At 33.6% G+C, this 13,891-nt stretch overlaps 1 protein-coding gene and 1 long non-coding RNA gene across 2 annotated transcripts; both read right to left on the bottom strand.

Annotated features, from left to right (window-relative positions):
- Positions 1-5,434: 5,434 nt before the first annotated feature.
- On the bottom strand, positions 5,435-6,624 carry LOC120210688 (homeobox-leucine zipper protein ATHB-13-like). The gene is given in 4 exon segments (XM_039209392.1): positions 5,435-5,688; positions 5,691-5,888; positions 5,959-6,335; positions 6,441-6,624. Coding segments are annotated over 4 exon segments (852 nt in total). The 5' UTR covers positions 6,571-6,624; the 3' UTR covers positions 5,435-5,541.
- Positions 6,625-13,332: 6,708 nt separating this feature from the next.
- On the bottom strand, positions 13,333-13,720 carry LOC120210599. The gene is made up of 3 exons (XR_005524517.1): positions 13,642-13,720; positions 13,483-13,546; positions 13,333-13,394 (listed from the first exon to the last, which is right to left on the bottom strand). It is a non-coding gene; the product is annotated as an uncharacterized LOC120210599 (long non-coding RNA).
- Positions 13,721-13,891: the final 171 nt, after the last annotated feature.

The following is a 13,891-nucleotide window of genomic DNA, read 5'->3' on the forward strand; positions in this document are numbered from 1 at the left end:
CTAGATTAGAGCCAATGCGATAATTATGTTTTTTCTCTCGTAGTTTATATTTCTTCTTTGTTATGTATAGACTTATTAATTATTAAGTTGAATCTTTTTTATGTTTTATTTATATTATGGATTATTGAATTTTATATTTTGAACTTTTAAATTCTATGTTTGGAAGTTGGACTATGTAATTAGACATTTAAATTTGTGTTTTTTAATTAATATTTTCAAAATTGAAAACAAAAGGAACCGGGTATCCGGGTACCCACATTACCCGGGTCGGGATACTATCCGAAAATTTTAGTACCCGAAGACCCGGGTATCCGGATTTGAACACCCCTACTAACAATGGCACAAAACGACCTGTTTCACTTTTATTTGGAAAAAACAAAGGCTAAGTGTTGTTAAAATAATTACTATAATACCCCAAATTTTGACTACCGACTAAATTGTAAGTTTTGAAAGTTTATTGATCAAAGTATAAAATTGGAAACGTTCAAGGACTAAAGAGATAATTTTCCCAAAAAATTATTTCATAAATGAATAGTTTATCCTTAAATATGGAGTTTTCATGAAATTCAGATTTCGATTCTGGATGAGTAGAAAAAATTATAAAGAAATAAAGTTCGGTAAGGGAATCAAATAATCGGATCGAGTCGGAATTTCACGAAAATTTGAAGGATGTTATAAAATGATTGAAAATATTATTTCCATATTTTATATCAGATAAATTTAGCTCAAATTAGTGTAATTTTATAGATTTGGCCGAACAGTGGAATTTTAGTGACTAAAATGCAATTTTTGAAAATTGTATTTCCAAAGTGGAAAAACAAGCCAAGTTAATATATTTTTTACTAAGGAATATTTTAATGGGGAAAATGGAAATGTCAAATGGTAATATTTAGGATTCATTAATGGCCAAAATGGAATTTCTCAAAAGTTGAATTAAAAATTCAATTAAATTAGTTTTTAAGCCAAGTGTAAGATTAAATTACACTAGAATATTGAGAAATCTTTACAATTTCAGCTACCTTTCTCTCTATGGCCGAAAGCTCTGTTGTTCAAGGTGAGAAAACTTTGTTTTAATTTTTAAAGCTTTTTGAATGATTTTTGGACTATATTGTGAAATAGAGAATTATTTTACATGAAATTTTCTATCAATCAGTATAAATATTGCTTGATAAAGATGCTTGTGTGTTGAGATTTGGGTCATTAGGGTTTATGTAGGGTCGGTGGTTTTGAATAATTGATTAAAGATTTTTATGTTTTTAAGGTTGGAGATCAATTCTAAAGCATGTATGATGATTATAATTATTTGTACAAACTTATACAAGGTTTGGCCATACTTCGGGTTTTAGAAGATTGTTTGGTTTTGGTTTATTTTGATGTTGTGATGATTGGAAATGCATGAATTTAATCATAGGAGGTTGAATTCATGCTTAGAATTGAACAAAAAGTCACCATGGGAAACTTGGAGCATTTGGCCATAGGGGATTAATTAGGAGGAAAATATTGAAAAAATTTCCTATGGTCTAGAATGAATATTTGAAGTGTTTTATGTGACTTGACGATCATTTTGGAAGCTTGAATAATGAAAAGGGCTAATATACAAGTTTTTCAATTATTTCTAAACGATTATATATTTAAACCTAGAAGAACTTGTTACCGAGATTCAATTTTTTTCATTTTTTATTTCAAGTAAATAACTGTTAAAAATAATATTATTTTAATAAAACTCGTTACCTTGAGGTGACGAGTTCCTTAGAAATTAATTAAATAATAATCACATAATATAAAAACAATATCATTCAAAACTCGTCACCTCGAGATGACGAGTTCCATGTGTATTATAGAAATTCTCGTAGATCCCAAAATAATTTTTTTTTCATTTTTCATTTTATCTTCAAAATTTATTGTTTTCCATCTTAATCTTTCCTTATTAGACCAGCCTATACATTGGGTGGCTTACCCAAAATTTTGTACAAATATGATTTAAATAAATTTGGGCCTGAAAATCAGATCATAATTTGGGCCTGAGTGAGTTAGATTTTTTTTAAATCAGACTTTCCATGAAAATCTATAGTCCAAATAAAATATAAAACTTTTATTTATTAATTTAGAGTGTTACAAGTAATAATATACGTTTAAAAGACTCTTAACCATCTGACAATGAACGCTCAAATATCATATACAATGTTCGATGCTCTAACCAAAACCTTCAAAATTTACAATCATTCTTTTGACCACAGAAATCGCTTAATTTATGCAAATAAAATACAAAACTTAAAAAATCCCATTTTATGTTTTTACACATTTGTTTTATAATATTTGTGCAAATATTATAACTGAAATATATTTGTAAATACTATTATTTGATAAATTTCATTTCTTTTATTTAGTAACATATAGAAGTTGGACTCCTTAAATTAACCTTTCCTCAATATGTAAGGCTTCTCTCTTTTTCTTTAATTTAAATTTTCTCACTATTTTTTTTGTCTCGTTCCTCTCTTTTTTTTTGATTTTATTTAGCCATCAATAATATTAATTTTAATATTAGTTATCGACCACCGATGATTATTATTTTTGATTCTATGTCATTTGTTTTCTTTTTATTTCTCTTGAGTTTTTTTTTAAATTTTAAATAAGAATTTTTGTCCTTGTTACACACTTTTCTTTGCTCTTGTGGCACGTTTTTTCTCTACTTTTGTGGCACGTTCCTTATAGCTTTCGATAAGCTTTTCGAATACATATGTGGTCATTTGGTGCTTGCACAAAGATTCTCACGACATTTGTTTTATAATTGGTTTGTATGTGGTCACGTATTGTCAGATCCCTTCTTTGGTAAAAGGTTATTTGTTGATATGAACAGAATTGTGTAGCGAAACAGTCTGTCAAGTGGTTTGGTTAGCTCAGCACTCATTTATCATTTCGTAAAGCATCTCGTTCAACAGAGATAAGAAGTTTTATAAAGGTTATTGAGTTCTTTTGATGTTGGACATTCTCAATGGAAGGTTTCGTTTTTTTTCGTATCTTTGTGTTTAATATTTTTTGTTTTATTATGAGTTTTCTGATGACTATTGTCTTTAATTTTCTCTCTAGATGCATTATAATTTTGATTCCTTCCATTATGTTAATAATAAAATTCAGTTCCCATTGTTCGGAAAAAAAAATCATTCCTCAAACCAAAGAAATTAAATTTAAAACCAGCATGCATGTGCCCAGGAAACAAAGCTCTACTCAACTAGCATTACCCCATTTCTTAATTATTCTCCTTTTTGTCACTAAACATAATTTAAAACCACTAATCCATGTTGGCATTTTAAAACCCCATTAACCAAATGCCAAGGTTTCTAGACATGTTGCCCTACGAATATTACCTCAAATGTCTTCACATGATCCCATAAAACATATATTTATTATTTTTCAAATAAACTATCGGGTAAACTATGTATCTAGTCTTTCACATATTCTCACAGTTTCGTTTTAATTATTCAACTATTTTTTTTAAAAACATGACATAACAATTATATTTTACTTTCATTTGTCACCCGTCGTTAAATTTTTAATGGCGGGTGAATAAAACGGGAAAATATAATCAAGAGAATATGCAGGTAACTTACCCTAAACTATTTTAAAAGTAAAGAGTTTTCTACATATCTAATTGGATTATTGGCTAATTGTAGCCCCAAAATCCAAGTTTATTTGCATGATTTTCTGATCCATCTGTAAACGTATTTGTTTATGGAGTCCACCAAATGAAATTACATTGATTAATATCCACAGCTAATCTGCATTATAGGTTTTTAACTTATATAAATACAAAGGAAATGATCCTATGCAAGGGTGGGCTAGCAAGCAAGAACAGAAACCCTAGTTGCACTTTGCTTGTTTCCATGTGTACATTGTGGGCAACCCCAAATAATATATATATATAAATCATTTGTTTAATATGACTGTAGTAGCCTGACATATACAGATCATCCATCCTATTCCATCGGCACTAACTTATAAAAACCGTGTCCAAATCACAAACTGAAAGCAATGGGACTGTACAGTGACAAACTCCAACAAGTTATCTTTTCCACATATAATATATATACACACATACATATATAAATTAGAGTTTGGATGTAGTTTGACTAACCAGTGACATTCTTCGTGGTTAAACTCCGAACTTCAAGGAATAACAACAATTGTTTTAATGCTGAGATCGCTTGATTCGTGTTGATATTCTTTGTTTTATAATTATTTTATATTCATGGTATTTGAACTCAGAACCTAATTAGGTGGTAAACACATGGACTAGACTGTAAATGAACATTATTGATTTGGATGAAATTAGCTGGAAAAAAAAAGTGATTCAATTGAACAAATACTTTGCATCTGTCACTGAAAATTAAAGAAGAAAATGAAAGTAGTAGAACGTAAAATAAGAAAAGCAAAGGAAGAAAAAAGGAGAATCATGAAAGTGGAGGTAAAGGAGGACTGTGTTGGATTGTAGGGGGGGGGTAACAGTGAGTGGGTTACATGACTCAAATTATTATTATTTATTAGGGTAAATTATGCGTTTAATATCTAAATTATCAGTTTTTGTCTATTTTAGTACTTAAACTTTTATCTTTTTTAAAATCATACTTAATGTTTAGTTTTATTTTATTTTAGTACATGCGGTTAAAGCTTAATGGATGTGCAGGCCTGTTGACCACTGCGTTTACAGTCGTCGCCCGTCATATTTGTCGGTAGATGAAGCCCGAACTTTTTCATCCCACACCTTTTTGACCCCTGAATGTGATTCAAGTCTTCATTTCACCGGGAAACGTCTCAAACTCTCCAAATCGATGATGGACTCTTCGATTTCTTCATCCTCCGATCTCCATGGTCCATTGTCTGATGGGCCTGAAACTAGACTATGTTGGTCGACTCATAATTCTCTCGTGGTCCACCACTCGGATTGGTCATCTGTCGACCAAAACTATGCCACGTCAACTCATCTATTAAATTTTTAGCGGTGGAGTACAAAAATGAAATATAAACCAAACCAGATATGTTTAAAAAAAAGTTGAGATAAAACGGATAGTTTAGATTATTTTGGTTTGCTGCAGCAATCAAACGCTCAAAAAAGTATGGCATTTGGATGCCATTCCCCTTGTTTGCCAGCACAGGATTTGCCCTTGCCTACGTCCCCTTCACGAGGATGCACCATTTTCCAACTTGTTTTTTTTCTTCTCTTCATCTCTTTGTCTTCTTCTCCCCTTGAAATGTGTGTAGGATACGCTCTTTCTTCTTCATTTCCCACCCCTTTTCTTAACAATGAAAAGGGATATAATAGTTTGATATAATTAACTTTTGGGTATATATTTTGTTCACTGAAGGATGAAATCTGTAAAACCATCACGAAGGGCTCTCTTTCAATGCAAATCTCAAACATTTTTATTCCTTCCATAACTATCTTTTCACACCAAAAGTTTTTAACTGGATATAATTCAAGTTTTATACACCACTCTCAAGGTACCAAAACATCGATATTATAACTATATAGGGCAGGCACCATGATCAATTGAAATGTTGTTGCTCAAGCCATGGCCAAAACCCGGTTTGATCTTCAATGTTGCAGAACATGTTGCTGAGGCTTTCTTCTTTAACCATTTGATCCATTCTCGACGACGAGGTCTGAATAGTTGTGCACCACCGCCGCCGCCGCCGCCTGCCGGTCTAACATTGGATGTGGGGAAGAAGGTTATGCTTGTCGGATGAGTCGATAAAGGGCTGTCAATAGCCGGTGTCCTAGAGATATCCAGCTTTATATCTGAGCTGTTTTCACTTCTGTTACTGCAAGAACCTTCGGTTTCTTTGTTGAGGTTGATAGACTCAGTTGGTTCCCTGCTTTTCAGTGCCATTATCTGCATCCAATCAAAGATGAAGACTTTTTCTCAACATAAAACAAAGACTTTTGGTTAAGATTAATAATACCTGATCATGGAGCTTTTGGTTCTGAGCTTGGAGTGCATAATTATCAGCCTTGATGGCTTCGTACTGTCTCTTGAGGAGATCATAGTCTTTCTCAAGTTGCTTGGTTTTCCACCTAGCTCTTCTGTTTTGGAACCAAATGGCTATCTGCCTCGGGTGCAGCCCAAGGGCTCGAGCCAGCTGCATTTTTCTCTCGGGTTCAAGCTTGTTCCCCAGCTCAAAGTTCTTCTCAAGTGTCTTCACCTGTTCCATGTTCAGCCTCCTCTTCTTTTCTCCCGCCTGTGAACCCTCATCTGACAGATCCTCCTCCTCATTTGCTTCTTCACACACTTCTATCCCTGAAAACGACATTGATCTCTTCCCCAGAAACGATGACACTCCTTAAACCAAATCAAAACCACATCATCAATCATATACATGCATACATACATACATACACACATACATAGTTTCATCAGTATCAGATGAAAGATGTATACAAATACCATGGAAGTCTTGGGGAGGGCAAGAAGGGAGCATTTGATTGATAGAAGTTGAGGGTTGATGATCTTCGTCCCGAGGGGTTTGGAGCATGAAATTTGCTGGGAAAAAAGCCATCCCACCATTGCAAGACATGAACAAGCAGGCGGGGGTTCTAATAAGCCTTTTCCAATACTATTAACAGAACTGTATATTCATCCTCGGATTGGACACGGAGTTTAATGCAAGAAAAGCAAAACATAGATTTGATTTTGATGTTAAGGGGGAAAAAGGAACTGGAAATTCTTGAATTGGAAGGGTGATGCAGTGATTTGTTAAAAGGGGATAGCTTATATACCTTATCAAAGGGAAAAGAAACTCTCTTTCTTATATGCTGAGAGAGAGAGAGAGAGATGCATGAATGATTAATAGTTCACTTCTCTTTATATGAGGATCGATTCATTTGATTTAAAAGGAAAAAAAAATACTTTTAATTTATATGTTTATTACTTAAATTATTACTTTATGTTCCATTTTAGTACCTAAATTTTATTTTATTTTAAATAATGCCTAATATTTATTTGGGTAAAGTATACAAATGATCCTTTAACTATAGGGTACCGCTTTATCAAGTTCTTTTACTATTAAAAGTTATAAAATGATCCTCCAATTAAAGAACGTTGCTTTGTTGAGTCCTTCGACTATTAAAAGCTATAAAATTGTCATCTGATTATTCATTTTGTTCCAAACTCATCCTTTTCCGTTAAAAAATTGACGATATTCTGAGCTGAACATTAACCTACTGACTGTTATATGATAAAATCAAATCCCAAAATCTGAAAAACTATCATATCCCATTCATTATGTTAACATCCAACTCAGACGACCGCCAATTTCTTAACGAAAAAGGACGAGTTTGGATTATAATGAATAGTCGGGTGACCATTTTGTAACTTTTAATAGTCGAGGGATCCAATAAAGCAACACTCTATAGTAGGAAGATCATTTTTTAACTTTTCATAATCGAGAGATTTAATAAAGCAATAATGCATAGCCGAGAGACCATTTATGTACTTTACCCCATTTATTTTAGGTTTCAATTTGGTACCTCACTGTTAAAAAGTTAGCAGATCTGCTGATGTGAATTTTTTTTATTTTTCTCAATGATGATGTGACATTATCACTAGTGCATGCCAATATTACTGTTAAGTTTTTAACGGTAAGATACCAAAACGAAATACAAACTAAATGTTAGGTATGATTTTGAAATAAAATAAAGTTTAGATATCAAATGGAATAAAAGTAATACCCTTAAGTTTATTTTCTTTATAGATATACGACTTTGCTGGGAGAAGCTAACTTTTTTAGCACAAGAGAGAGGAGGGGAAGTCTAACGTGGTAGCTTTAATATATGGTTAAAGAAATGCGTTATCGATTTTATTATTATTTTTTTAAAATTTCAAGTAAAAAATTACCTAAAACATTATTATTTCTACCGGTTTTGTTATTATTGGGTGCTTTACCGGTTTTGTTAACATATCCGGTAAAGTGTTACCTAAAACATTATTTTTTTTCTACCGATTTTGTTATTATTGGACACTTTACCGAAAATGTTAAAAAACATTAATGTTTTACGTATAAATAATAATGTTTTAGATATTTTTTTACAGGAAACGTTAAAAAATAATAATAAAACTGGTAACACCTTTCTTTAACCGTATATTAAGATTATCGCACGGTATAATTTCTCGAGAGAGGAAGGATGGTTAAATTTTTTTAACTTTTTCTTTTCCCACAATTGGGAGACAAACAGTGGAGTTTTCTTAAGCAAGACAGCTGTCTTGAAATACAAGGAAATGTTAAAATTTTCAAGAAGCTTGATTCCATCCATAGCTATATGGCGTATTTCATACTTTAATAATGTGAAGTGGGTGACTTTGAGGGAGAAAGAGGAATATTGTAATAATATACATGGGCTAAACGGATCTGATTTTATATTGTTTAACCAAATGAAGTAGGGTGTTCATACGGGTAACAAGCGTTTAGGGTTTTGTAATGTTTAGGGGTCGAAGGATGTCGGGAACATAATACGTCTTTGGGAAGACACGACGATCACAATGCGTCTTCTGCTTTGTTCTTATGGTAATCTTAGGCATTTTAGCTGCGTGAAAAATGGAAAAGGATGAGGCGTCTTCTCCAACATTATAGTGATCACACCATCTCAATAAATAATTCCGACGAGATCCTATACTAGTCAATTATTTTTTTCCAACACCCCATGCGAGTAATTTAATCGGGTTTAGGGTTACTCAAGAGAGAATAGAACGGACTAAAGTTAAAAACAAAGATAAGGTTTTATGTTAAGAGGACGAACTTATAAAATTTTAATAAAATAAAATAAAAATTAATAAAATATATAATAATTTTAAATTTTTAAGAAAACAACTCATACCCGTAGGGTAATCCATTCCGGACCGTAGGTAAAGGAATCTAGGGAATGGGACCAAGGGAGGGCAGGGACTGAGACTGCCACCTAACCACCAACAGGGATCATGGCATCATCAGGGCCTCTTTCCCCCCAATTTCAGTCCTCTGTATGTGAATGCGTATCCATTCCAAACTATATTATATATTGTTTTATTAAATATTGAACTCTTCGATTGAGAATTTTCACATCATTCAAAATTGAAAAGCCGAAACAAAAATGGACCCAACAAGAGCTGGTCTGTTTTGTCTTTGAGCCCTCGTCTCTATCCCAATCCTCATTTCATGTCCTGTCGTCGTCTTCCCTTTCTCCATTCCATTTATTTCGTTCCACCATCTTTTTCATGTGTCACATGGGTTATATACGATTCATCTTTTTTAATTTGAACATAGAATCATAATTAACGATGATACGATAACATTAACGATAAAGAAATAAAGGAGAATCTTCAGAAAAAGAGTCCAAATGTAACATCTCAGTTTTCCATGTCATAAGGGTTTATGCACTGATCTATTAGGAATTTGTAACCTGAAAAAAAATCAAGCGATATTAACGTAAAAAAGATCACCCGTCTGTTAATCCGGTCGCGTTGCGTTTATCGTGATTACAACAATAGTGGATGTTATTGTGGTCGTTACGAGTATCACGGTTGTAAAATAACGGTTCCAAATGACATATTTATCTCTACATAACGGTCACTATTCTGACAGCGAAAAATTTAAATCTCTGATCTATCTATACACTTTTTTGTAAGCCTTATACCTTCTTTAACATAGTTTATCACCTCAACTTCACCTTCACTTATAGGGGTGACCCGCATCATTTATGATGTCAAAATAAGTAGTTTTAATCCCAATAAAATGAATAAGAATAAGTAGAATAGTCAGAGTAAGGGTCGATCCATAAGGACTAGAAGTTTGATGATTTCTTCGCTTTTGATCTGACTTTAGGCGTGATTTGTAAAAGAAATTAGAGTGGGAATTTTGCAGAATTAAAGCGAAATAATAAAATTGATCGAAATAAAACAAAATAGTAAATAAAGAAAATAAAATTCAATTGGTAAAAATCAGCCTTTAACTAAAGCTTTTGCCTAACCCCTATAACTTTTTTTTCTCCCAAATGAATCGAGAGTTGAAATGAAATCGCCTTGATTATAAAAAGATGATCAATTATTGATCTTTGATTTTCGAAAACTAAAAATGTAACCCTTTAGGGTATGAAGCGCTTTTCGATTTTCACGACTTAGAATCAAGTATTGGCTATAGAAAATTTAGCTAAGCATGGTAGAAAAAAAAATTAAAGTAACTTGAAATGTAAAAAGAAAGAAAAACTTTTATAAATTTAAAGGAAGGAAGAAACAAGAGTTGAATGAATTCTGAACGAAAATCGATGCATTGAGGTTTACCCAATGGGGTATTTATAGTCTTAAAAAATCTAGAAAACAACTTAAAAAAAGATAACTCCTAAAGATAATTCTTAAAAATAAAAATAAGATAAATTCTAATTTAGAATTAAAATTCGGCTAAGTCTCCTTTTCCATGACACTATTGATTGGATCATCTAGAAGCCGCTACCTGGGTCTTCTAAAAACTGTTGACTGAGCACCACGTCACCTGCCACGCCAGCTACCACGTCATCGCCACATTAGCTAACACATCATCGCCACATTAGCTACAACATCAGCCGCTGACTAGATGCTATGTCGGGTGTGTCATGTCCCAAGTCGTGTCCACTAATCCGACCATGAATCCAAAAAAAAAAATTATACGATTTTGTTGTTCTTAGCATAATTTCTGGAATTCAATGTTTTGCATCGAAAATGAATGAAAATACCCAAATTAGCAACTAAAATTATCTAATCAATGAATAATTAATCATAAAATAATATATAATTTAAACACTAATCAAGGGGCAAACTCGCATTTATTTTACGGGGATAATCTAAAGCAACAAAAACAATGATTGCCTCACTTTTCATTTTTAACAGCTTTTCGAAACACCACTCATATGAGGTCTGAGGGCTTTCCCTTGCAAGTGTATTTTGTATAAACAAAACTAGAGAAGCCTTGTTCCGACAATGAATGTAAACACTAGATGTTTAAACCAATAGTTTACAATGCTAAAAACTACTGAATGAACAAGCCTTAATATGCCAGCATGAACTAGTTGTGTGTTGGACCAATGCATTATCCTTGAATCTTTTCAAGAATATAGGGTACCTTATACTTACTCATGATGAGTTAAGGATATGAAAGATATGAAGGATTTGACTTGGTTAGGGTGTGTTTTCAGGTCCATATAGACAGAGACGGTCACAAGATTTTATATTAAAGGGAACTTATAAAATTTTAGTACGGAGTGAATATTTTTATCCGTTCCATTCGATCCATTCATAAAGAGGGATATGTGCGTAAGGAGATAGGGATGCCATTGCCAATCAATCTGCATATTGGTGATGGTTTGATTGGGTCCATTGCTTGCCTTTAAATGACTTAGCATTCCAATGCTTTCTCTCTCCAAGGGAGAATTAATATACTAAAAAAGTTTGGGGGGAGGGGGACAGAAGAGGAGGCCATGTGATATGCAACTTGATGCACTACTTCCCTTCCCTTACTCTTCACTTTTGCATTTCCTGTGCTTAACTTTTTTCTCATAACGATAGATCCAGGGATGGACCAAGGGGTGGATTGGGACTGTCGTCCGAATTTTAAAATTACTATATATTTTAGATTTTTTTATTTTTTTATTAAAAATATGTTTTCGTACCCCCCTAGAATTTTACAAGTTCAAGTTCGTCCCCTTAAAATTTTAAAAGTTCAAATTCGTTTCCACATAAAATCTTACGTTTACGTCCATCTCTAGGTGCATGGTCGCAACCGTCCGGATTCGCTGCAAATCACATGAGCCTTTTTTATTTGGAGTTTATAATGGAATAAATATACTACAGTAACAACGGGAAACAAAATAGTATCGGGTGTTTTGTTTTTGGAACAAATTTGTTGATGGGTAATAACGAGAGACGAATGCAAGATTTTATGTAATAAAGTGTGAACTTAAAATTTATTGATGGAAACAAGTTTGTTTCTCGACTGTTGGAGGTTTACCCCTTCTGATTTAGATGGAGAGTCGTGATCGATGAGAAGATGATCATTGGTAAGTGTTTTTATCTTAAAGAGAGTCGGTCATGGAAGATGAAAAAGATAATACATATGTTGTGATGGTTTTAACCTTTCTCTCGAAAGTGTTGAGGGGTATAGTAACCTTATAGTAAACTTAGTCTGGCGTTGTCGGATAAAGGATAATTATAACTATATGTTGGTTAACAGAGTGAATAGATGTGATTATCAGATTTTGAATTTCACTCTGGTCAATCTAATGGATTTGTCAGAAATCTTGTCTATATACTATGTTTGACATGAGGGCCTATACCCAAAGGATGTGGGTCAATGTGAAAACCTTGAGTGACGGAGAATTGGCAAATCTGTAGGTTATGTCGAGAGGAGGCTTCGAAGGTTTCAAAGGTATAACAAGTCCCCTGTTATTCAAGGGAATGTCATAAACTGGTTTGACTCGGAACTTGTTCAATATCGGGGGCATCTTGGCGCCAGTAGAGGAGTAGGAGCAACTCTTATGAGAACGAAAGAGATATTTTTGGAAGCATTGGTTCATTCGGAGGATTAAGGGCATATCCACATTTCGACACTTCGTTAGATTGGAGACTCCATCTTTCGGTTGGTTTCGGGACGTAAGAGAGACGTCTCGACACTTTTTGAACAGGTAGAGGATGTTACCCTGTTTGCCGTGATAGCTGCGGAAGCATTAGCAGACATTACAGTACAGTCGAACCATAGAAATAGGAATCACCTACTTGAGTGATGGACAATGAAGGCATCATCCGACCCTAATCAAACCCACAGTTTCTGCACATCATCACATGCCATCCAGAAATACCAACCCCAAAACAGCTATGCTGCCCACTTATACTGAAACAAGAGTTGCTTCGAAACTACTAACGCCAATGGATGCTCACCGAAGTAACACCCAACAAGCTATATACTAATGCTGCTAAATCATCCATGTCATTAAATACCAAATGCTTGATGTTAATGAGAATTGATCTTTATAACGGTAGATATTCTACAAATTGAGTTCTCAAAGTAAATTAGACACCAATCACGCTGTGAATGTGTATATCCTTTTCAATATAGTGATTGGAAATTTACACTCTACATGCAGTACGTGTATCCACAAAAAGTGGGTTGGGGGGGGGGATGAATGAAAATGGATATGTAATGCTCATCTTCTTTATGATAAGAAAATTATACATACCAATGACGATAGCCATCTTCTGAAACTAAACGGTAACATTTCAACGTTTCTGAGCATCTTATACAGAGTGGTTGTCGCCGTTTTACTCTTCAGCCAAAATGATGACTTATCAAATTCCATACCCGTGGAAGAACAATTGCAAGGTTCAGAACTCCAATTGCCAATCCTGCACAAACATACAAATTGTTACAATTTTCTGAATTTGACAACTGTGGTAAGAAGCACTTGCTATAGACAACAAATGACTTACGAACCTTGGCCACCACCAGAATCGGCAGTCAACTCTGCTGTAACAGAAAATGGAACACTATAGGTAATCTGCAAGAATAGAACAAATAAATGAGCAAAAATACAACATTTTTAAACAAACACTTGAGCATATAGAAATTTACTGCGAGTCATTTGAAACATACAGCTAGAGGAAAGCCAAGAAGTGCAAATATAATCAAAGCGGCAATCTTGATTGCTCCACTTCCTCCTAATACGTGTTCAATCCCTTGAGAATATTCTCTTACAGACACCAAACTAATGATAGCTGTAACACTCACACAGACAAAGACTGTATAGTTGCTCATCGCCCAAACAAGTCTCGACCCCATCTTTTGACACATTGGTTGAATAAAGAAAGAACCTATGGAAGATGAGCAGAATTTTTGTAGGACT

This window comes from Hibiscus syriacus, unplaced genomic scaffold, assembly GCF_006381635.1.
Source record: "Hibiscus syriacus cultivar Baekdansim isolate YM2019G1 unplaced genomic scaffold, ASM638163v2 tig00109926_pilon, whole genome shotgun sequence".
NCBI lineage: Eukaryota > Viridiplantae > Streptophyta > Magnoliopsida > Malvales > Malvaceae > Hibiscus > Hibiscus syriacus.